The sequence below is a fragment of the Rutilus rutilus genome, assembly GCF_951802725.1.
Source record: "Rutilus rutilus genome assembly, chromosome: 14".
Lineage (NCBI taxonomy): Eukaryota > Metazoa > Chordata > Actinopteri > Cypriniformes > Leuciscidae > Rutilus > Rutilus rutilus.
The window spans coordinates 8,832,093-8,858,367 of record NC_140219.1 but is presented as its reverse complement, the minus strand read 5'-3'; the positions used below and the strand labels follow the sequence as shown (position 1 = coordinate 8,858,367).

Below are 26,275 nucleotides of genomic sequence, written 5' to 3'. Positions count from 1 at the left end.
TCCCTTAGTCATAAAGTGGATCAGAACTTGTACATGTATCACCAGGAAGGTAAACTGCCAAGCCATTTAATCTAACATTATCCGTGTCATATTTAGCAAAGTGTTTTTGGGATTCAGCGCTTCTCCGTATATATGTTTGCACCGTGTATGTTCAACAGGAGCCTTGAGCGGCCTTTCTCTAAGAAGGATCCATATCACAGACCCGAGTGCTTGTTAGACCCTGCTTGGTTGCTTCAGAGAAAGGCTGTCTGCAGCCTCAAGGCAAAGCATCAACAAAAAGGAATTGCATTAACTTCCTCCTCTACTCAATACCGCACAGAGGCTGTGGTATCCACACGACCACCCACTTTACCCAAAACCCCTGGGACAAGTGTTGACGCAAGTCGAATTGTATTTGCTTGTCAAAATTGCATTACTCTTGATGGAGGGCTTTCATGCCCTCCTGACTATGGATGGCAAAATTTCAAAACAACATTTGCATAAACGTTTATAGCTGTTATGACACGAAAAAGCTTTTGGAAGGAGGTGTCCATTGAGACAGCGGACTTGTCTTCAGCTCCGATGCTGGGGAATAAAATCTCTCTCAATAACAGCGACACTGCCAGTCATTTCATTTCCTCAAAACAGATGTCATGCCTGTCTTCACCAATCAGGCCTTGGCAAACATTAAGAGGTGAAGAGGGGTCTTTGACATTCAATTTAATTAAATAGGATTTAATGGGAATAGGAGAGGCACAAAGGATTAGATGGCCATCGAGCACTGAGATGACATTGTCGTGACTTTGAAGGGAAAACTCAAGTTTGTTAAAGGAATAGTTCACCCTAGCGCAATTACAATGAATGGGAACTGAGGCTTTCAAGCTTCAAAAGCAACAGAAACACCATACAAACAACATAAAAGTGCTTCATTTGAATCATGCATTATATGCAGTGCTCCGAAGTCATATGGCACTTTGTGTGAACAGAAAGTTATGTAGCTCACAAAACAAATGAACCACTCTTATAGGCCCTTTCCAGAGCTCCTGGTCACTGTATGCATTCTTGGGTGAGAAAATTCCTTTAAAAGTCCTTTCATTATGCAAAAGTAGAATTTGAGGTGAATACGTTTGGCAAGATAAAATATCCTTTCAGAATATTTATAAGCACCACTCTGAGATAAATCCAAATCCAGTTTAAAATCGCACAATGCTTTTAATCCTTGTTTTAGACACACAAAAAATTCCTTTAAAGGAAGTATGTTTTGTGATGTTTGTTCTGAGTGAGGCGGTGCGGTGGTGCGGTTTCCGTGTGTTTAATCACACAGAGATATCAAAACCACCAGGCCTCTTGAGGCAATTACAAAGTGTTACACTGCAGATTAGCAGATTTCCTTGCCACGGGCTCTTCCTGATCAAACTTTCCAATCAAACATTAAATAAGTCATATAAAACCAACTAAATCAATCAGCCTTGGGGAGAAAACGGAGCATAAGTGGTTAGATTGATTGGCTAAATGGAATTTTGAAATAACTTTTAATAGAAAGTACATCCCTATCAAAACTCTTTGCTGTGGAGTGATGGAAAAAAAGAGCAAATGCTACTGCGTTGTGTAGAGCACTTTAAAAACATTAGGGATAAATGATTTTTACCAGAACACACTGTTTACACAGTATTTGAAAGGTGTATTGAAGTATTCAAATAAACAATGTTAACATCTAAGGCAGGAAACACCTGTTCATGTAGCTAGTGAGCTTTTAAATATAAAGTATATGGTATACAGTATAATACATTAACTAATAAACTGCCTAAACACAGTCTGCTAGACCTGTGGTTCTCAATTGGTTTTGCTTTGGGATTTAGATTTTACACTGGGGATCAAATGATGACAACCCAGTAGGAACAATTTTGCTATAACAAAACATTTTACAAATGCATAAAAACATGTATAAATATTGAAATTTATTATTGGTATTTTATATTAAGCCAATAATGAATTACACAAAAGCCATTGTGGTCATTTAAAACCTTGTTTAAGGTGAACCTATTTTAAATAAAGTTTGGTTTCTCGTATTGTGAAGTAAAGACATTTATAATGTTATAAAAGATTTCAATTTCAAATAAATGTTCTTTTGAACTTTCTATTCATCAAATAATTCTAAATATGAAGCGTAACAATGTTTTTTAACATTGATAAGAAATGTTTCTTGAGCACCAAATCAATTAGAATGATTTCTAAAAGACAATGTGAGACTGAAGACTGGAGTAATGATGGTGCAAATTCAGCGTTGCCATCACAGGAAAAAATTACATTTTAAAATGTATTAAAATATAAACCAATATTTCACTATATTACTATTTTTTACAGTAATTTGTATTTAAATGCCGCCTTGGTGAGCTTAAGAGACTTTAAAATGACTAAACATTCAAATATATTTACATATCTAATCTATAATAATTACAATTAATCTATAATACATTTATTTTGGTACTGTATCTAAACTGCACCATTCTGCTGCATTGTTAGTTGCAATTTATTATTTGCAATTAGGTTTTGCATTCGTTTTTTTCCTCCTGTCCAGATCAATACAGACTTGTGACTCATTTTTGGGAGCAACCCACCAGCTGAGAACCACTGAGCTAGACATTTATCACATGATCAGATTATAAGGTAGCATTTGGTCAAAATGTTTGCACTATAAGATAGCAGAGCTGAACTCACATGCGATGCGTACAAATGCCTTTTGGCTCTTTTGGGTTCCTGTAGTGCTCCAGGCCACACACTGACACCAGTAATCCTCCAGACCAAAGATCTTCTCCACCTGCTGTCTGGAGATGTCAATCTTCACCTGCATCACCGGCAGCCCTGGGACCAAAGCAAACACGTTCAGCGCATCGCTCTAAACATATCCATTGCCATTGACAGAGACAGTCCTTCAGACCCCTGTCAAAAGTTTACTTGTGTCAAACTTGTGGTTAATATGGCAAGTTTGGCTGGCAGAAATTACCAGCACTTCACTGGCAGTGGTGGATCAAAACTTTGCCAACAATGTGAAATCTATCCCAGCTGTCAAACTTTTCACAGACGTGGCAAAAAAGGTTTTTTGGAGGTCCATCACGTCCAGCGAAGAGCTGCCAACCATTTGCAACAAAGGGAAACAAATTAAGTTTTTTGCAAACAAACATTTTTCGTTGCTTGGTTAATTCAGGGAATGTTGACAGATGGTTGAGCAATGTCACGGTCATTGTTTAATAATTGCAGGAAGTGTATGACATGCGAAACCATCTCAAAATAGAAAATCCCAAACTCTTCTGTGGTTTCTTGAGGTGAATTAATAAATAAACAGATATTAATATTTATGTGAGCTTCCAGTGAGAGATATTTTTCGTGGTTACTCAATATGTGCGTTTTCATTCAGACATGAGTGGCTAGGATTATCCAAAGCTCAGGTCTTTTCTGAAAATAAAATGTAAAAGAGGACAAGGAAAAAAAAGGGCATGAAGTGATAATTTGTCAACCGCAGTCGGATGAATAATGTCTATACAACTGGTGTGAAGTCATCCAACAAAATGACTCATTTTCAGCTGACAATTACAAATGAACATTATCAGAGTTAACCAACACCAACAACACAACATGTGTAATGCATAATAAAGCTCTCTTTGAGGATGGAGGGATAGGGTTAGACAAAGATCATTTTTCTTTTCATTATCTCTGGACCATCTCCTCACCCCCTTATAAGCCTCTGATATTTTCCTCCATGGCTATCGCTCATCTCAACACGAAAGCATGACCTTGAAGATGTCCACATCCCCCTTCCTCCTAATTTCTCCCATAATCTCTCCATCCAACCTATTCATTCTTTCCTCTTCCCCTCTCCCTTTTTCTTGTTTTGCTTTCTCCATTAGAACCTAGACCTAGGTTTCAAAACCTAGCGCATTTTGGGGCATTATAGGCATATCATTATGTTCAAATAGATGTAAAAAATGTACTTGAAAAAAATGTAATTGCATGGGTATTTCAAATCTTTTTCTGTGCGCCATAGTTGCATTGAACTTACAATTTGATTTGAAATGTTTGAATCAACTGTTGAGCATCATACAGTAGTTGTGTTTGACAGTTCAAATTGATTTCTGGTGCATCGTATAAACATTTAAAATTATTTTAAATGATTTTGGGGCATGAAATGTTTAAATGGACGTTAGTGCATCATAGATAGATTCAAACACCCTTTTCGGGCATCATAAAAATGTTCGAAGGAATTATTTTAATGCTTGAATCGATTTCTGCATTTCAAATGTTTGAATCTATTTTCGTGCTCCATAGGTAAATTAAAAAAAGGCTCTGAACAATATTTCTGCACAATTTAATATATTATTAGATTCTTTCAAACACTAGAACTGTTTTGGCATCGTTTGAATAGATTTTTTGCAAAATATAGTTGCCATCAAATGTTCAACTTGATTTCTGGACATCATTTCAAAGCTTAAATAGATTTTGTTGGCATCAATGGAATATTTAAACACGTGTGCATAGACTTAAATTGAACATCTGAACTTCCCTATTATGTCCAAATATGGTGTCAAGGTAGACCCAGAGAGGTTCTGAAACTCATACTGCACTGCATGACCAGTTAAGCATTTATTGTCAATGGACCATAAGAAGCACAAAACAACTCCAATAACCACATTCTGCAAATTTGCCACGGTGTGGTCAGACGCTCCAGCTTTGAGACAAAAATGCATCATCTCAAATCCTGCTGGTCAGTTGAGTTCTTGTTCCAACCTGTCTGTCACAAATCTATGTACATCACATCCATCACCACTTGGCAGAGAGTCTCTAGGAGGAGAGAAATAGGGCAGCAGAGAGAGCTTGTGTCTCACTATCTTGGCAGACATTAGGAGCACATGCAATTACTGTTAGATTTAAACCACCCTCCAGTGTTACTCAGGGCGTAAACATCAAAATGGACCTCTCAGACAATCTTGCTCTCCTCTGACTCAACGTCTGGACTTTAATCCTCGCTGATGGCTCTCAACACTTGCGACGGGTCTAAAATATGAGATACAATGCACAAATCTCTGTAGTCCAGACTCAAATAAGTGCATTGAAAAGAACACTTTCAATTAATTGCTCCACTCGCACTGCATTTAATTCAAATTGCGTAACCAATTCAATAGGAGCGGAAACAGTTATGATATTAGACCAGTAATATCATGGTGATTTTTAAGGGGTGATTTTTCTTAGAGAATGTAATTATCGTTCGCATTAAAACGTAAAATACAATTAAGGGAAATAGGCGTAGTCCTGAAATAGTCAGAGGAAAAGCTATCTTAAACACTGATTGTTTTATTAATTGCTTTTTGTTTCTTTTAGTAGCAATTACCCGGATTTCTGACCTCACACTCCCTCTGCGCTTCACGACGGACCGCTGAGGCCGCCGCATTCGGTTCCATTCACTTTTGTGAATATGCCAAACGGCCTGCACTGTTACTCAGGCATGAAAATTCACTTTTCCTGCATGACAGATTTAGCTGCATGATAGGCCAGGATAATACTGTAACGCAGATTTGTATAATTAGTAATTAACCGAGTATGAAGTCTTTGACTAGGAACACCATTAAAATGTTCACCCCTGAGCCCTTGAACGAGGTCGCTGTGGCAACCCTCCCTTTGGGGTCTGAGAGGTCACACAGTTAAAGAATAATTGACTCTTAGAGCGAGTGTCACATGCGAGCACACCCGCTTCCCAGTACTGTTAAACCCCCACAGATGGAGGAAATTATTTCGAAATGAAGACACATTTATTAGACCCCGAAAGAAAAAAGGCCCTGCGGAGATTGAATCATAATTCTGAGTTATTGCTTTATGCGATTGTCGTGTTGTGCGTCTGCATACTCAATACATGCGGCACACCTTCAAAATTAATTGTTAAAAATTCATAACCCGTCCCCATTTTTCTACATTGACATCTAACAAATTATTAAATACAGATGTAAAATTCAGACAAAGAATAATAATGATGCCGCTTTCCATTCTGGGGTTAGCTGAACCCAGTGCATTTTTCATAACAGACCACAAGGTCACTAGTTCCCAGGCATTTCCCAGAATTCAATGGATGCATCATGAGGAATAGTGTGAATGAAAAAGTAATACGTTTTTTTCCCTCCCTAAAAAAAAAATAGTAAAACATTTTAAACTTGATCCAGTGTTTTAAAAAAGCAACACACAGAGAGACGAGACGTTTTGCAAACATCTCATTGCAAAGTTTTATTTTTGGGTGAATTAATTAACCCTTTAAAGCAGTGGTTTTCAACGAGGGGGCCAGGATCCACTAGTGGGCCTCAGCAAATTTCAATGACTAAAAGGTAATTCAATTAATACATTATTATTCATATTTTAAAACAAGCTAGCCCTACATTGAAATGCTAAAAACAAACAAACAAAAAAAAAAACATTTTTTTGTGATCAAATGTTTATTGAAGGAAAAAGAACAACAAGATATTAAGCATTTCAAAATCACAAGCAGCAGTCAACAGAAAATATGTATATATATATATATATATATATATATATACATACATATATACACATGCACAAAAACAAAATATACATATACATTGCAATATACATAAATATGAAGAATAAAATAAAATAAAAAACAAAAACAACAAGGGGAATAACTCAATTTCAGGAACTTGAATTAATGAGTACACAGAATAAACCAACTTTAATTAAATCAGATAAAGAAAAGAGATCATCTCACCCAGGCTTTTAGTGACTCAGAAACAGTGTTCCAGTTACAGAGAGCCTTTTCATTCGCACCATTAACTCGAGCAGTAGACAATTCTAGAAGAGTCACGTCCAAAAATGTAAGAATCCAACATTTAACAGAAAGTGAATGAGGAGGCTTCCATCTCAATGCAATCATCTTTTTAGCAGCTGTGAGGCCAGCTAGTACTGTGCGCTTATGCTAATTATTAAGTTTCAACATTGTTAGGTTATTCAGTAACAGGACAGGCACCGTTACAGGTATCGTTGCTGAAACCAGATCAGATAATCTGGATGCTTTTTTTTTTTTTTTTATAATATAATGAAAATAATAATTAAAAGCTATGGGTTTATTGAAAAACGTACTGTTCATTAAATTTCATAAATCACAAAATAAACTGTGGTTAGTTAATTTAATATAACACTCCTCCTAGTTTCAGATAATAAAATACTCCTACAATACTCCTAGTTTCTGGTGACAAAAAAGTTTGAAAACAAGCAGTCTTGTCATATCTATGGCAGGAATCCCTATATCAGGAAGCCTTCTGATATTGTGTTGAGGGGTCTTTCAGTCAAAAAGGTTGAGAACCACTGCCTTGAAGATGATTCCTCCAGGGAACTTACAGGGTCCTAGTCGGATTCGACGGTGCATTTACAGTAGAATCCAGGGATATGATAACATCCTGTTCCGACACGCTACACCATAACTTCATTTGAGTCCCAGCGTGACTTTGCAATGACTGCTCTACATATTATTGAAGCTGCAAACATCTGTTTGTGTCTGCACCAACAGCTCCCCAAAGTACAGCAAACACTGCAAGTGGAGTGACTATGTGGCAAAGAGATTCATTATTCAAGGATGTTATATATCCAAATGTGTGAGTAACAGTTCTCATTACTGCTATAAAGGACTCTTATTGTGAAGACGATGTAGGCTGCTAAATCAAATAGCGTGTGTGTCTTGAAATACAGACAAGGCTCACAGACCCACAATGACATCGCTGCCCTTATTCCCTTGTGAGTCGATACAGGGGCTTGTCTGGTGAAGAGACTTGATTTTATTTTCGCTCACTCTTGTTTTTGCTGCCGGTGACCTCAATTCCACGGGGGTCATTTGCTTATCAAAGGCGCAGACCGAAACTGGCAGGTTGGAGTAAGTTTTCATTGTGACTGAGGAAATTCAATTAGGCCGCATCTAGAGCGCGAGGAGCTAAGATTCATCAATGGGAGCTGGGATTAAGAGGGAACTGACTTACAGGACGATCAGTCAGAAGGTCAGCATGTGCTCATCACAAGGGACTTATTTATTTTTTCATTGACTTCCCATTGAATACAGCTAGAATAAAGCATCACTCTCCAATGCACTGAATCTTATAGATAATTGCTTCCATCACCTGTATAGCAGTGGCGAGTGGTGACTTCTTTAACCGGCTGTGCTGGGTGGTGCGTTTTGTCACCTTGTAAAAAAATAAAAATAAAAAATAAAATAAATAAAACCGCATTTGCACCGCCATTCACCTCAAATCTGATGAAGCATACGCAATTACGCATCTATAATATAGTTTGTTGAAACACGTAAAACCGACAGACAGAGTTAGGCTAATGTATGTTTCTGTCGATGAATATCAATTCTGGCTTCCCCTAAACTAACCTTATTTAAGCCCTGTCAATGTAAACATTAAAGTGCAAGAAGAGAACTTGGGCGCACGGAAAGCCGGCAAAGCTCAGACACCTTGCAAATATTAAGTTATTGAATCTTGACAAATTCACGCAAAAATGATGTCAACATGACCGTCTTGGCCAGTATCCTAGCAAACATAGTAGGTCATGCCTTAAGTGAATGTAAACATTCGAGAAAACAACACGTTTATCAGTGTCAGTCTACTGGATCCGTAGCCTGGGAAAACCCAGACATCTTCCGGCAAATTTAGATTTGCTCTGCAAGTAGTCTGGCAAAGAGCTCATTCAAGCCCATTTCTAATCCGTCGAAATCGCAGCACCAATCAGAAACGTTGGGGCGGGCTTTACACGATGACAATCGCTCTAATTGGTTTTAGGTCAATCCAATTGCGCCCAGAGGCATTTGAGCGACGTCCGTTCAACTTTTAAATGCATTATTATATTCAAATTGCAAACACATGAGGACAGTCTCCATGAAAGACCCACTGGCAGAAGAACGTGCTACTACATTTCTCTCCGAAACGGTAGGAAATTAAATTAGATTTAATAGAGGGTTTTAACTGTGACAAGATGATTGACAGGGCAGTTTACATGACAGGATCCTATGGACAGGATGCACGCGACAGATCCGTCCGATAAAGATGACGAAGTAGTATGTCCCAAAGCTTGCCTACTTTTTTGCTACACATTCAAAAGTAAATACCTTTTCTTCACAAAAAGAGTACATACTTTTATGGCGTAGTGTAACTTTGGCGAATTGGGACGCAGCATATGGCTTTACACGATGACGATCGCTCTGATTGGTTTTAGGTCTATCCAATTGCGCCCAGAGGCATTTGAGCGACGTCCGTTGGTGACGCCCCTTTGGAAATGAGTTATTAATAAAGCTTTGCCAGACCATAACTCAGTTACTACTGAGAATGGTCTGGTTTTAACCAGGCTACTGGATCCGTGCATTGAAGCTTAAAGTGACAGCAGCCTAGTCAAACAACAAAAGACAAGGAAATCACACACTGCTCCTGACTGAATAGATCTTGTAACTTTAATAATGATTAATCCCTATCTAATTTATACAGTAAAGATTACATGCAATGTTTTACATTTGATTACTTTATTCAATTTGCGTACCTGAAAACTACTGTTAGACCTACCTGAAAAACCCAGAAAGCACTGTTTATTTTATTTGTATCTTTGCTCTGTTGTATTTATTTGTGCTGTTGCTTTTAGTTTGATTATTTTCTTTAATTTTCTTTATTTTTATTTTGGCAGTACAGTTTTATTTGAAGAAAATGACCATAGTTTGGGAAATAAATAATTGACGGACAGTTACATACATATTACCAACATTTGATCACGTAAGCTTTATGGTACGCGTCAAACAACGTAATTTCTAGTGTTAATATTAATTAGCGAGTCCGCGAATGGCTTGGGTATGCAGAGCATTTGCAGCTTATATGGACCGCACGGCCCGGCTGTATAGACACACAAGTGACAATAATGATGTTTATCATTAGTGTTGAATTAGAGAGGTAAATACGCATTTAAAACACATTAGTGTTTTGAACTGTGTTGAATAATGTAATGTTTACCATGTTGTTTGACAAATATATCACTCTCTTTCATTGCATTATACTCTTTTCATTACCCGTTATCGCTTCTGGACGTCTGAGCCCAGAAACAGCGGCCAAAGCTAGAGAGGCAAACAAACACATGAATAATCAGAGCAATTTGAAAAACATCATTAAAACAATGACAAAATTCTGAGCTGTGTGCCGACACATTGAGCCATGATGCTTATGAGGTCAACATGAGTTCAAATCTGCCTCATAACATTTCCCAATCATTCTTTTTCCTTGGGCATCAATACAATTACTCGTATAAACAAAAAGATAAAAAGTAAATAAATGTAATAAAATAATAATAATAATAATAATAAAAAAAGATAAATAAACAAACATTCTCCTAAACAATGCTAAAGTTCAAATCTGACCAAAACTAAATAAATAATAAATAGATAAAAAGAACAAAAGTAAATATTACATAAATGTATTACATTAATTAATCAATTAAATATAATACATACATAATAATAAAAATAATAATAATAAAATAAAAATATAATAATATAGAAAATAATATAGAAATAATATAGAAAAATCTTTTCTATTAGGCTAAGGTGTTGATCACACAGCTACGTGGTTGCTAACTGTCCCTAACAGTCCATAAAAGTCCACTTTAAGTCTCAAGATATGGTTTGGGTTCCCTCCTTCAGTAAATCTACAGGATTTTTTCCAGGTTATATCATCCAGCATGTTAAAAAAATGCCACACGATTTAAGGTATCCATCACAGAATAAATGGTGTGTTGTGTATGATTAGGAATTTGAACACACCTCTTGGGTAGCACCACTAACAATAAACAGTCCCAAATAATGCTGCACATATAGACAAAGGATCAAAACTAGAATCCATCCCATCCCTGCAAAGCCTCTCAAACTCCAAGTAAAACATTCAAACAAACACAAATAAAAAAAATATAAAAAAAAAAATATATATATAAAAAGGCAGGCGCCTCCTCAGGCACACTGAAGCTGGATGTGTGGCCCATGTGGGCCAACAGACAGGATGACTCAGTGAACGGCTGTCTCTTCTCTTGCACATAAGATGCTGTAATCCCCGGCTCACTCCAGCGAGCAGCGAAGAGACAGACAGACTGTTCCAGGGTCCACATTAAATCTATAAGCCACGGAGGTGCCACGCAGGCTCATCCAGGAACCCCTAACCAGTCTGTCCAGCACACATTGTAGGTCAAGGCTTGGCTCAAGGATTCTAGTTATTACAGGAATATTTTTGCTAGTTCTAATTTGATTGAACTGTCCATTTGCGACTGTCAATGCGACATTCAAGGCCTCCCGCTCGTGCGTTCAATTATGGATTATTTAAGGCTGGTGACCCAGCATGTGGCTGCGGCACCAATCAATCCAGTCTACTTCAGGCCAATGCCAGATCAAGGTGAAATGACGTGCAGGTAGGTTAGAAAAACCACTGACACGCATGCTAATGTGTCAATCTGCAGCCTGAAAAAGGGAAAATACAGCAATATTAACGCCTACAGAGTCCTGAAATCGGCTGTGACGTGGAAAGAGCGATTACAAGCGCCATGTATGTCGACTTTTATGTGACTGATATTAAATTGAATGCTAAGTGTCTGCAACCTGAGAAAGCCCTGGCAACAGTGAATACGCAGGTTTATCTAGCAACCGATTTCGTAAACACACCAATCTTGCCTTAAAACACTTTCTTTAAAATACTGAGTTTCCCTTTGTATAAGATTTCTTTTTGTAAGATGAATTCAGCAGGCAGCCAGTGAAGGTTACTCAAGGTGTAATTTGTCATTTGTCTGCTGATTGATTTTTTTATCTTATGGCATCAACACCCTGATCTGTGAGTAGCACCATATTGGCATGTCAGTGTTGATTGCGGTTTATTGGACGTTTGATGCTAAATTGCCTCTAGAGAGAGTCTGTTTGATACGATGTAGGATCAGCATGCGATGAGCATGTATTGTGGCAGAAGGGGGCCGTGTTCTAACATGCATCTTCAGTGAAGAGAGGACAGGAATTCACAGATCTACAAAAGCTGATGAAATGCTAATTTGCTCCAGTATTTTTAGAAAGTCGAGTAAAGAAAACACTGTCAACGCGTACTGACAACATCATTTGCAGGTAACAACAATAGTATCAAAATGTATCATTTTAGCTGTATCATTTAATCTGGTTTGATTATGAATCATAAATCATACACTGTTCGTTTGTTGGCCAGGAGGAGAACTGAGCCTGGGTTCTCCCAAGGTTTTTTTCTCCATTCTGGTTCCTTGCCACTGTTGCCTTGGCTTTTGGCTTGCTTAGTTGGATACATTTAATATTCAACACTATTATTGATCTGCCTTACTTAATGTGGACGATGACGCAATTTTCTTCTAGAAACATACTTTGTTGCATTATTTACATGTTATCACTGTGAAGCTGCTTTGATACAATCTGAATGGTAAAAAGCGCTATATAAATAAAGGTGACTTGACTTTAAAAAAAGTAATCATCCAAGTTGATTGTACTACAAAATGTAAGTCATTCAATTGAAATTACATTAAACTGGCTTAAAAATGATTTGATTCTTGTATAACTCAAAGTTGAAAATTGCTTAACTTATTTTAATGAGTTTAATGAGAAATGTAAAAACATCTTGTCATAACTTATTGATCATATCATTTTTTTACAGTGTAGTGTGAAAAACAGACATTGTTTTCTAACCGTTTAACAAACAACCCATAATAGTAATCAATGAACCAACTGACAGACCAAAGGCTTGAATACAGATTTTTGCAGAATCATCTTGTTTGCATAAAAGTGAAGAAATCATGAAAAATATATGAGGCTATACTGTCATAATGTTCATGTTGCTTTAGCTCATTTTAATATACTGACCAAGAGGTGTGTGTGTATTAGGCTTGCGCTGTAAAAACAATTAAATCATTAACCACAAGTACATGAATCGCAAGCCAACATTTCATATAATCATGACGGTATATGGAGGCAATCTCTTCATGCTTAATTTTCCTAAGGGTCACAGGCAGGTGGGCAGCGCTAAAACTTCAAAGCAGTGTGTGTCAAAGTGAGTGTGTGTGTGTGTGTGTGTGTGAGAGAGCACGAGTTGTTAGTTCATTCCTCTTCCAGCAACATTTACTGGCCGCATGAGCCATGGTTGGTTGTAGCAGGCCAATAACCAAGAATAAATCCAGCTTTGACAGAAGGTATTCCTCTGTTGACAATTTACACCTCAGGTAATAAATTATCAAAGCTAAAGATAAACAGTGAGACCATCCATCTGCTAGCTGATAGCAATGGAGCTAACAAAAATCACATCAACCTCATTAAACTTCCATTTCTGTCTGACTTTATAACCAGAAGGCATCTCTGTCAGGTTAAGGTAAACCAATTAAAGACTGTATGGCCAAAATATTCTGAATAGCTCCAAGCTAAAGACCTACCAACCCATGACAACCAGCTGGCATCACACTATCTTTTGGGTTTATATATTGTAAATGTGTTGCCTAGCAGACAGACGTTTGACAGCACTGCAAGATAAGAGATTTATTAACCAAATGACAAGACAACCAAACGAGTCTCCTGTGAGCACATGTGATTGGATTTTTTTCAAGGGAGGGTCTCTGGCTTTGTGACTATATACATCACTTAACTCATCAGCATGACACTGCATACTGACAAAGCTAAAGAAAGTTTGAAAACAACCAAACTTTGCAGGCTATTTGTCAGCTATTAAGGAGAAAAGTATATATACATACAGAGCTTGACATTAACTTTTTTGCTCACCAGCCACTTTGGCTAATGGTTTTCCAAAAGTTACTATCTACTCAGCATTTTCACTGGACACAATTTTGTTGTTGGGAAATTATATTTTATTTGGGGTGTGATGATACACTTAGCTCACAAGACGAGACAATACACGATACTGGGGTTACGAGACAATACAATATTTTAACACTAAGAAATCTTCAATGAAGAAATATATGACTGGAAAAACATGTGACAATTCACATATTTAGAAACATGTTGATATATTCTCCTGTTTTGGTGTAGATTTATAAATGATTTACGTTACAAATCTGGTGAAATTTCACATATTGAGTTCCCAGATGAGTGTTATAAGCAACTCTAGGAATTAGTTATACTGTGTTATACTGATTGGCTTCATCACTGTCTCCTCTCCACCAGTAAGCTGGTGTGTGGTGGGCGTTCTGGCGCAATATGGCTGCCGTCGCATCATCCAAGTGGATGCTGCACATTGGTGGTGGTTGAGGAGATTCCCCCATCTATGTAAAGCGCTTTGAGGTCTCAGAAAAAGCGCTATATAAATGTAACAAATTATTATTATTAACTCTATAAGCATATGCATGGATGGAGTTAACCGAGCCGCTGAGACGTGCTCCACGCATGTAAATGATAACAGCGCGACACTTCGCTATTTAAACAGAAGTGCGTTAGACTTTATGAGTTCCCAACTGCACGTTATTGGAAAGTTTGTGTGGAGCAGCATTTACTGTGAACAGAGCCGCTCTGAGACGCTGGAAGAAACATGTAACGCATGTAAATAATAAAAGTGTCGCGCTTCACTCTGAAACCCACAGTGTGTCAATGGGGCCCATCAACTTCCTATGAGTTCAGCAGAAGAAAGAAATTCATGTTTGGAACAACTTGAGGGTGAGTAAATGACAGTCTTTTTTTTTTTTGGTTGACCTATCCATTTAATAATAAGATTACTTCACCAAAAAAAAACACACAAAAAAACACAATATTACTGTTTTTACTGTATTTTTGATCAAATAAATGCAGTCTTGGTGAGCATAAGAGACTTCTTTCAAAAACATTAAAAAGCCACACACATACTGAAGGCCCAAGAGGGATGTCAATACCAGATGCAACTGTGCTGAAAAGTGTATTTAGATTACATGATTGATGAACAAAAGATATTTCTGAAAACATCAGCCTTTAGAGGACAGAAATTCAACAACAAACTGACTGCCACAGGATTTCACAGCTGCTGTACCAAGTATCATTTGGCAATCCAGACCTACTCCAAATCCGTTCAGAAACCATTTCCTGTCCCAAATTACCTTCTCTGTCATACTCCTACACGTGTTTGGAGCTGAAGTTGACAAAAAGAGAAGCCGTATGTTTTGATATTTGTTTGAGTGCTAAGTGAGTTTATACTGATTCTTTCCTAAGGGCTAGTGCACACAAAACACAAACTGTCATCCACCCGGTTTCTCTGCCTATCAAAAATCTTCACGGACTATTAAGCTGTCACGTCCCCTCCCTCCTCTCCCAGCGACTGATCTATTTATGAAGCAACGTGAGCTGAACAGGTGTTGATCTGCATCAAAAATCATCTTCCTTGATTGGTGACAGTTAAAAACTGCAACCGTCTTGGTGGATTGTTTATGTTCGGTAAGGCTTGAGTGACAAGCAGAACTCGTCACAAAAGCATCTCTTTTTTTGGATATCTGAATAAATGTATCAACGGCCATCTTTGCAAACAAAATGCTGTATTACAGTATATATACACACTGAATTTGATCATTTGATCTTTGTAATGATAGGTATTAGGGGTAGATGCCAGTTGAAAAGACAGAAAAACAGTAGAAATTTGTCATTGAGTTTTCAGTTTTTAACAATTGTATCTGCCAGCACATGGTAAGGAAACGAGCATTTCAATCAAAGATAGAGGAAGGCGGCGGAGCAGCAACAGATGTCAATCAAATTAGTCGCTGTTGCCCTTAGTTACAGTTGCCATCTCTGTCAAGTGTTCCTAGTAGCACTCATTCTGCTTTAAGAAATATGAAGACAGAAGTGATTGGATTGAGTGAAATAAAATCTGGGGTCAGTTATAAACAGAGCCACTATGTAAAACTGTGTCTTAAAAACTAACTAGCAGTTTTCCAAAGGGTAATCAGTCTTACTTTTTAAATTCAAATTAGACTAATCTAATACTGGTCTTGAAGAATCAAATTAGATTACTAACTTGTAAGACTAATATATTTAGACTTATACAACCGACTGAATTAACAGTGCATTTATATAGTTGACATTGAGGTTATGGTAATACAGCAAAATATGGCATATGGTAATACATCCAAATTAGGCAAAGAAATGCATAATGGAAAGGTATGGTTCAGAATCAATTATGGTTCACCAATTGCTCATGTTAAAAAAAAAGAAAAAAAGACTCAAGTTAAAGGGATAGCTCAATCAAAAATGAACATTTTGTCATCATTTACCCACCCTCATGGTGTTCCACATCGAAAGCAAAAGATGATATTTTGAAGAATGTTGGTAACCAGACAGTTGACGGGAGCCATTGACTTCCATAGTATTTTTTTTTTCCTACACTGGAAGTGAATGGGTGCCGTCAACTGTTTGATACCAACATTCTTCATTCTGTTCAGCGGAAGAAGAAACTCATACAGGTTTGGAACCTGAGGGTGAGTAAATGATGACAGAATTTTCATTTTTGGGTGAACTATCCCTTTAACTTATAACTGAAAATGAACACTCAATTAATTAGTAATCAATTAATTACTATAATATTTTATATAAAAAAAAAAAAATTGTAACACATTTTTAGTAAATTATGTAACTGCTGGTCAAAAAATTATTCTGTCTGATTTCTTTGGACTTTTTTTTTTCTATTTTAATTTTCCAATGTTTACATCTACTGACTGAAATTTAAAAAATAATGTGGCATTTATGGACTTTCTCATTATTGGTGGGCAAACCGTTGAATTAAAGACATGAATCTGGATTCAATTTAAAGAATAACATGTGAAAGCAAAAGCTTCTTCTATCAATCATTGTGCTTCTGTGTACCTTTACAGTGCTAAAGAACTGCGAAACGACAAGCATCCATGACTTGTGCCATTGGAAACCTCCCAATGTATGAATATTTCCAACACCAGCCCGAGGACACCACATCCCATTTTCTATGCCATTTCATGAACATTTTCCCAATCCTGAAATGCATTTCCTCTTTTAGCTCCCATCACTGCCATTTTAATTGTGAAGTAAACAGCTCTCCGGGGCACTTCGCAGCCTCTCTACGGTGTCAATCTTCATTTCCTTCCACAAAAAGCAACACATCTTAATGGTACAGTATTGATAATCCATTGGTCTCCTAGTGCACAGTGAGAAAAATAAATGCTAGAATCAGTACCACAGGCATGTTGTTAGTCTAGATTGCATTCTGTGCAACAACAAGGGCATAGCTCTTGATCAAAAAGTAATTACTTATTAGCTGTAAGCTATGAACTGAGCTGAAATGGATTGTGGGAGAGCAGGCCGTGTGTGTACTGACTGAGACGAGCGGTTTTCTGTTGTGCCACACATTTCTTCTCAATGCAGAAGATTTGGGGCACGTCGGGTCAGTGAATTAAGACAGCCATAATCAGACCTGAATAACAACTCTAACATCAGAACAGCCCTCATTGAACCATTTCAACAACACAAGGCTATGTAGAAAATGTGTAGGCTAAAAATACAGTATCTACACTTTCTTTATACAAATAATTTGATTCAAATTCTATATGAGAAGGAGTTTTGCAGTAAATGAACACTAGAACTTTACTTTACTTTTTAAACTAACAGTTAAACAGTACTGTACACTACACGTTTGGGGTTGGTATGTTTCTTATGCTTACCAAGGCTGCATTGATTTGATCAAAAATACAATGAAAACTGTAATATCACAAATTACAAAATGTAATTTGGTCCAGTCTTCAGTGTCACATGTCATTCTAATATGCTGATTTGGTGTTCAAGTAGCATCTCTATCAATGTTGAAAATGGTTGTTCTGCTTAGATGAATAGAAAGTTCGGTAACACTTTAGTTTAGGGTCCAATTCTGACTATTAACTAGTTGCGTACACTAGCATGCATTTTTCTAGGATATTGGCTGTGTATTAGTACTTATAAGGTACATATTAATGCCTTATTCTGCATGGCCATATTCTACATCCCTTAATCCTACCCAATACCTAAACTTAACAGCTACCTTACTAACTATTAATTGAGGGAGTTTATTGAGGCAAATTAATAGCTAGTTAATAGTGAGAATTGGACCCTAATCTAAAGTAAAGCAAAGCGGCCTGGTAACCTGTAAACAGGGAGCAGGGCATGAAACTGCACACCCTGATTCCCTAGAATTATAAAAAAGCCTGGAATCAGATTTCAAATGCGAGAATTTTGTAAAAAGCTCTCACCATTTTAGTCAGCAATCTACATGATACTCATTGTAAGTGGTTTGTTTGTGGTCCGTGACATGACATCTGAACCTAAGATTAATTTAGGCCAATGTCAACAAAAACTGGTTCTCGCAGACCTATATGAGCATGCCCTTAAGGAAGCCTGATTTATAGGCAGCGATATTACCTTTAGTTTAGACTGTTTGCCTGTGCTCCATTTCTAAACAGTCTCTTTATGAAGCATTTGCAGTAATGCAGATCCCCTGGCTGGTGCTGACCTGGCCAGGCCAGTTAATGGGGCTGTCTGCTTCTGGATTACTGGAGCTGTTGACCTTGCCATCTGCTCCTGATGCCTCAACGCCAAACACTCTCCCTGTCTACCATTCAGACAGGATGAAATACAATTCCCATTAAAGGGAAAGTTGCTAATAATGCCTTATCAATTAGCCCCATTGCTATTGATTGATGTCTAGCAGGTGGTACGAGGTGATTATGTTCATTTAGAGGTACACTGAATGTCCTGGCCTCCTACTCGTTCGTTTGATGCTCATTACAGCCCAGGCCGTATAGATACATCAGCTACTGACTAAATCAGGCCTCTAATAGCCCATTACATGTGGTTTTATCACTGTTGAGTCTAATATTTGCATTTCTACATTGTTACCAAGATGTTCTCAGATGTGTGATAATCTTCATTTGTTGTCTCTATGATATCTGCTGTAAAAGTTTGTATAATACATAATCATACACACACTGCCGTTCAAAGTTTGGGGTTGCTAAGATTGTATTTTAGACTGATAATATTGTGAAACAATATTAATATAATATAATTAATATAAGTAACTGTTTTCTATTTTTATATATTTTTTTAATGTAATTTATTCCTGTGATGGCAAAGCTGAATTTTCAGCATAATTACTCCACTCTTCAGTGTCACGTGATCCTTCAGAAATCATTCTGATATACTGATATGCTGATAAAGATTTTTTAAAAAAAATATATTATCAGTGTCTAAAACATTGTGCTTCGTGATAGGTTTGTGGAAAGTGTTTTTTTTTTTTTTTTTTTTTTTTGGATTCTTCAATTAATAAAAAAGTTCAAAAGAGCATGTGTGTAATGTTTTACAATATTACTGTTATTACTGTATTTTTGATCCAACAAATGCAGCCTTGGTGAGCATACGAAACCTCTTTCTAAAACAAAATATTATACCAATCCCAAACTTTTGAATGATGAATCATTATTAAATAAAGCATTCAAATCATCATGCAGCCATATTCATAGTCATGTTTGACAGCCCTGATAGATAATTATGTTTTATGTATACATAATCAAATTCCTCTTACAATCTGCACATCAACTCTATAAGCACCTTTTCCAGGTAGTTTCAAAAATAACAATGAATAATAATGGGATTTCTCTGACTGGAACCCTGTTTTTTCTTCTTCTTTTCTGTTATTCAGAAAATGTAGGACCAGGAGGCCTGAGGTTTTAGAAAAATCTTAACGTGCCAAAGAATGGGTTCATTTAATCAAACACATTAGAGTTTGCATGAACTTAATTACACTGTTCTGAGAGTATGTGCAAAGGGTGGGAATAATTCTGACAGGTTTCTGAAAATTGCCCATAATTCATTTCACCTTAGGACATGCACTCACTCTCCTCTCTGACAAGTTAAACTATAGATCTATTGTTTATATATGTTCCCCATATAATTCAGAAGGTTAAAAGACCACTGAATTTCACCTTTTCTACCTGAGATCTTGGCAGAATCCTGCCTCATCAATTTAAAAGTGAATGTGCTAATCATCTTAGTTTGTCTGTAGGAACCCAGGAGCTTTACCAGAGAACAGTGAAAACAAGCTCAAAACGTTGGCACGGAGAAAAATCATACTTTGCTCATTTAACAAAATAAAAGAAGGGAATCAGTTCCAAAGGAACTTATTTTACTTAAACAAATTCACTTTCATTAGATTAAGAAAATATGAACAGAAATTCATGCAGCCAACTTGATGGAATGTTAAACTCTATTAAAAAGTCTTGCATAATCAAAACCAGGATCTCTAAGAGGCTAATGGGGAAATTAATATAATACATCTCTACTAGTCAGTGAGATGTCTTATCAAAAGAACTCTCTCTAAAGAGACAAAAACATTTTTTTTGACAATTACTCTCAGAGTGTTGCCACAAATGACCGTGTAAGAGGGAAATAAGATGTTGTCAGGTATGACGGATTTTGTGAGATAAAAGCAATCAAGTTCAGAACCACACTGATCCTTATGAAAACCTTGTGAAGGCAACAAATCAAATATAATCACACAATCCGAAGCATTTGCAATCTTTCCCCCATGTCTGAGACTACAGTGGATATTGCCATAATGGATCAGCCGGCATTCAGGTCTAGTCCATGCAAATCCACTGTCATCATTGATTTCTCTTTGAATGGATATGTCCTCATCTCTCCCCTGTCTTAGCTTATATTCCTCACATGCGAGGATGAGAAACCTGTGTGTGTGTGTGTATAAAAACAGGAGGGGAGAAGCTTTGAACTGGCCAGTGAAATACAATTGAGATAAGTTACTGGAGACAGGTAATGAGAACCAATAGACTCCCAGGAAAGAATCGATTGTGGACACTGATACACTGGAGAGGAAGGACAGATCGCTGCATTATTCTTCATTCGAGTAAACGCTGCAGATATAAGGGAGACGTGCACCAAGCAGACAGATACCAAATAGTTGTCGATAACTTGATATTTGCAAACTAAAACATCCTTCAGTGGGATCAAACTGCCTCAAGGTACCGATGACTGAAACCCTGATAAGAATGAAGAACTCTGAGCGGTCTGAGTCTTAATGCTGAGGGCAGAAACATGATGAAGACTGTGACATTTTAAGTATTGATCGCATATATAACATATTGATCTTGTGGGGCGGTTCTCATTAAGAAATGTCCATGTCATTTTTCACCCCAAAATTAAAAGACAAAAACAAAACTTTTTTTTTTTTTGGAGATATTACATCTCTCATGCTCATTACCGTAATGCAGTAATAGAAAAATTATTTAGTCCAGACACAATGATTTCTTATTTAAATCCACATTCATTTAAATATTGTATTATAAATACTATCATGATGGACAAATATTTTACAATTTAAATAAATATCAATAATTAATTATATAATGTACCCTCTGGTGCTCTTTGGTCATTTTTTAAGAGATACTTGTTTTTGTGTGTATTTTTATTTGTTTGCTTCATCGGAATGGTATGAAACTTGGTAAAGCTTTTGACACTTGCTGTGAACGAACGAATGAACGAACGCACATACACACGATTCATATAAAACAATTTAAATAGTATTTTTGTGCATTTTTCATAACAATAAAAGTTAAATTCTATAACTTTAAGTTAAATTTTTCTAACCGTTTTCTTGTCACCAATAATTTAGTCTTTTAAAAGAAACCAAACTGAAGTCTGTGCTCCAAAGCATTCAATATTCATGAGTTTAAGTTGGAAATTCCATTTTCAGTTCTATGCCCAAAAAGTAAATGGATTATAACTACTGCATAAATATAATTTAGTACCATAAAATCCCCTCAAAATACATAATATTAAATTGAAAACATTATCGAACTAAAAAATATTACATTCATTTAAAAAAAAATAAAAAAATAATAATCTATCATTTTTGACTGCCACACAAAATCCATTAAATTCCACAGATATCCTGTACCACATACTTGGTTTCTTGATGCTTGTCCTGTAGAATATTAAAGCACCCTTAAAACGAAATACGACTGCAATTAATTACAGAGAATATATATTTTATTTGATTAGTTTTGTGTGTTTTTACTCAATACACAACTGAATAGATGAATAGATATATATGAATAAAATTGATATATATTATTAGCACAATGACACTACCTAAGACACAACATCTTGTATACAACACTGATTTATTTTGCACCTGAGCAGGCAAGACAAGTGGAACTACTTTGTACTCTCCGCTTCAATGAGCTGACATATGTTTGAGTTGTTTTTCTAGTCAAAAGGAAAAGTCAGAAGTCTTCTTTACTTAGTTCCCAGCTCTAACTTTGAGCCAGACTTTATGAAACTACACAGGAGACTATGCTTCCCGCTGCTCGCCTTTCAAAACACTGCTGACAGCACAATGTGGAAGTTGGAAGAGATCAATGTGGGTACCTTCGGAAACCTATACCATTGGACATCTGTTTGTCCTTCATCTCTGGCCAAACGCTGCCCATTCATCAGCAACACAGAGGCAAGGGGAATGGGGTGTCATGTTGAGACCTTGTACTGTCTCACTGTTGACAACGGATTGTATTCAAACAGAATGACAGTTACTGAAGTCATGCAATGCTTCAGCTAACACTGCAAAATATTCTTCTTCAGTATTTCCAACGCTATCTCACGACCAATTCGTATGAGTGAGTATGAGGTGGCTAATCGTACAAATTCGTATGACCTCATTCATGCCATTCGTCTAAACCCCAGTGATGGGTAGGTTTAGGGGCGGGGCTATGTGTGAATTATCAATATATCAACTGAGATTTTGGGCTGTGTTGGGCCCTTTTCCCATGTTATTGTTAGTGGAAAGAAAACATGCACAAATTACCTTTAATTGTTTATTTCATTGCACTTTATTTGCTTCTTTAGATTTCAATTACAATATCTTTAAAGGCTGTTTTCTCAAAATCTTTTTTCATTATGCACTGAGCCAGAAATCTGACTGTAGCACTTCCATACGCCATACTTTTACAGTTTTATATATTCGATCTAAAGCATTTTACAGAGGGGTTTGTTACTTTGTTTATATATAATTTGCCTGATTTTACACTCTAAAAAATGCTGGGTTGTTTCATGTTTGAGTCAAATTTGGACAAACCCAACATTTTTTTTAAATTAACCTAGGTTTCAACGGTTTAATATAACCAAACAGTCGGGGTTGGCAGTTAACAGTATTTTCTGTATTTATGTAATGATAAAAAAAAAGATATCAAAGATTTCTTCTGTAAAAAACCTAATATGAAACCTAATAAAATTCTAAGATGTCAACAAAATGAAACAAGAATTTTAAACCTGGCTTTACCCAATGCTTAAATTTCTGTTCTGGAAATATATGCAAATTAGTGCATATTTAATTAGATAATGCCTATTTTACATATTTAAACATAACATTTCAGAAAACTTTTAATTAATTATTATTATTATTATTTTTATTTTTTTTGGCAATTCTTAATGTTATTTAAGGAGAAAGTATCTATTTTTAATTAATTTAGTTATTTTTTACCCTATTCACTGTCTTGTCTGATATTACATTTTTTTTACAGAAAACAAAAACAAAAAAAACAATCATATTTTTGACAGTACAGGGAAAAGCAACATTGCAATGGACATTAAAATCTGACAAAACTCTGTTGTTTTTAATATGTTGTGATCTCGTAAACATGGTCTGAAATGTCAATCTTAGTTCCTTATATTAAAATATGATATTTAATTGTTTTACAGAAAAAAAAAAAAAACAAACATGATAATATTTTTGCCAGTCCAGGGAAAAGAAACATTGCAATGGCCATTAAAATCTGACAAAACTCTGTTGTTTTTAATATGTTGTGATCTTGGTCTGAAGTGTCATAATCTTAGTTTCCAGTGGGCAAACCATACACTAAGTAAGTGATGTAGGTGACAGTCAAACAGACTAACCGACTGAATGAAGAATGTGCGTGTGCATCCACAATGAGACTCACCGCTAAATAAATAAACACAATGTACTGTCTGACAAAAGCAACTGAATGCTAATAGTCTAGCGTGTGTGTGCATGTGTTATAGACAGTTGACAGGAGTTTATGCCTGTCTGCTCTAATACCTAGCGGCACATCCTCCATCTTAAGAAATGCGACATTCCTCTGAAAATTGTTGCAGCTCCTCCGCAACATGTCATCCTCGCGTCAGCTCTCCCAATCAGCTGTCATGCTGTGAATTGGAGGTTTTAAGTAACAGATCACTTCTGAATCCTAGCACACGCGTGACGTGCATCCCTATGCCCCTACACTGCCTCTGCCAAGGAGCGTCAAACAAACACACAAACATCCGAGCCGTACCCGCCTCCTCCTCCTCAGAGAACCAGGGGAAGACGCTGAACAGGAGAGACGGAAAGCCCTTTAGGAAATTCTTTTATTCTATTGACGCATGGAACAATACTTGTAGGAAGCTGAGCTGAGTGCTTGTCAGCAGATCCTAATCAATCATGAGATGAGTAAAATAACAGAAAACACTGTCCACAAAAAAAGAGGTAAAGCTGAATAAAACAAATCAGCCACATCTCCGGCTACATCGCTTAAACCGCTCTCTGAGGGGAGAGTGTGAGAAAACCTCTGAGGAATTACAAAATAAAACGGTCTTCAAAATCATGAAACAAATAGGAAACTGCAGAGAAACCATGCTGGACTTGTTTGAGGGAATTGGCACTTTCATTGTTTTATAACAATAATAAAAAGTTCAGAGATTTGAAGACATAAAACGGTGTTCACGGAAACGCGGCCACAATTGGCTCATTGCTTTCATAAAATAGCCGCAGTTAGAAACAGATTAAACCAATGTTCAATAAATAGTTACATAACTTACATTTATAAATAACAACAAACAATTCTTCTGCCAAGTACTATAAGCCATTAGAACGACCACAGGGACCACTTATAGTTGCCAAGAAAAACAGAATCTAAATACATTAATATAGGCTGTCTCAATCCATCTCTAGTACAAAAGTACGTGTTGTCAGTCATTTTTAGTTCTATCGTTAAAATAGTTTAAAGCACTGAAACATCGTAAAACAACAGTGAGCATCAAAAGATGATCAAAATCCATTCCATCACAGAATCCTATCCAAACGCCGTTAGCATTATGCTAAGCTATTAGCAATACACGAATGCTACTGAAAACACACACAAAGGAACCACACACATATTAAAGGAACCGTAATATGCGATGTTATATTAAATTCATATATAACAATTACACGGTAGCTGTTTATAATCGATTAAACGTTGTCTCAGCCAATGAAATGGCTTTGATATCAGGAAGGGTCATATGATTTAGCAGGGGACAGAATCTTACTTGACAACAAAACTGGTGGAAACCAAGTTAGAAATCTGGTAACAGCTGTTTGAAATCTAATTACAGTGTTAACAGCATCAAACATTTAAATTAATGGTACTATTACAATTAAAGTAACCACCACAATAAATTGAACAGATAAAAAAGGGAAAAAAAACGATGAACTACAGGTTTTAAATTTAAATAAAAAAAATATGTCATTATCTACACCAGTGCAGTATCCAGCGGTACAGGTCATTTTGTGCACCCCCTCAACTTCACACAGTTCCTGTCAAATTAAAGGTAATGTCTTTGGTCATTGCACGTGATAAGATGCCTGTGTAATTCTGGGGCCAAGCTTATGGAACGAGCTGCTTCCATTTATTAGATCATCTATTCTTACCAGCATTTAGGAACTTGCTGAAAGCTCATTTAGCATTGGCAGCTTATAACAGGTCATCTCTATGTGGTGTATGTGATGTTTGATTTGTTAATATGCATGTTTTATATTTTTTCCTTTTATGTAAAGCACTTTGGTCAACCTCGGTTGTTTTTAACAGTGCTATATAAATAAACAAGACAAGACAAGCTTTCAATGTGTTCATTTATCAGGGGCGCAACCTTTTTATTAGGGTGACAATCCATTATTTAAGGCCACATTTATTTATTTATAACATGCCTGTAATCATTGTGTCCCATGGCAAGCCTAATACTTATAAATTAGTGTGCCAAGTTTATAGAATAAGCTTTGACCTTTATGTAGCTTGCAAACCTAGCTTGCAGCCTACGGCTGATCTAAATTATTATTATTATAAATAAATATAACAGTCTTGTATAATGCAGCTATTTCTGTAGTTTTATAAAAGCTTTCACTTTGTGCATAGCAACATCTGGTTAAATCACTGGAAAGCAAAGGAT

The 26,275-nt window shown here is 36.5% G+C and overlaps 1 protein-coding gene across 4 annotated transcripts in view; it reads right to left on the bottom strand.

Annotated features, from left to right (window-relative positions):
- unc5a (unc-5 netrin receptor A) overlaps positions 1 to 26,275 on the bottom strand; it is a 180,471-nt gene that overhangs the window by 59,958 nt on the left and 94,238 nt on the right. For all 4 annotated transcript variants that reach the window (XM_084431226.1, XM_084431225.1, XM_084431227.1 and 1 more), the window contains exon 3: positions 2,698 to 2,841. In XM_084431226.1, the coding sequence (XP_084287352.1) occupies positions 2,698 to 2,841 (144 nt within the window). The remainder of the gene's footprint in view (positions 1 to 2,697; positions 2,842 to 26,275) is intronic.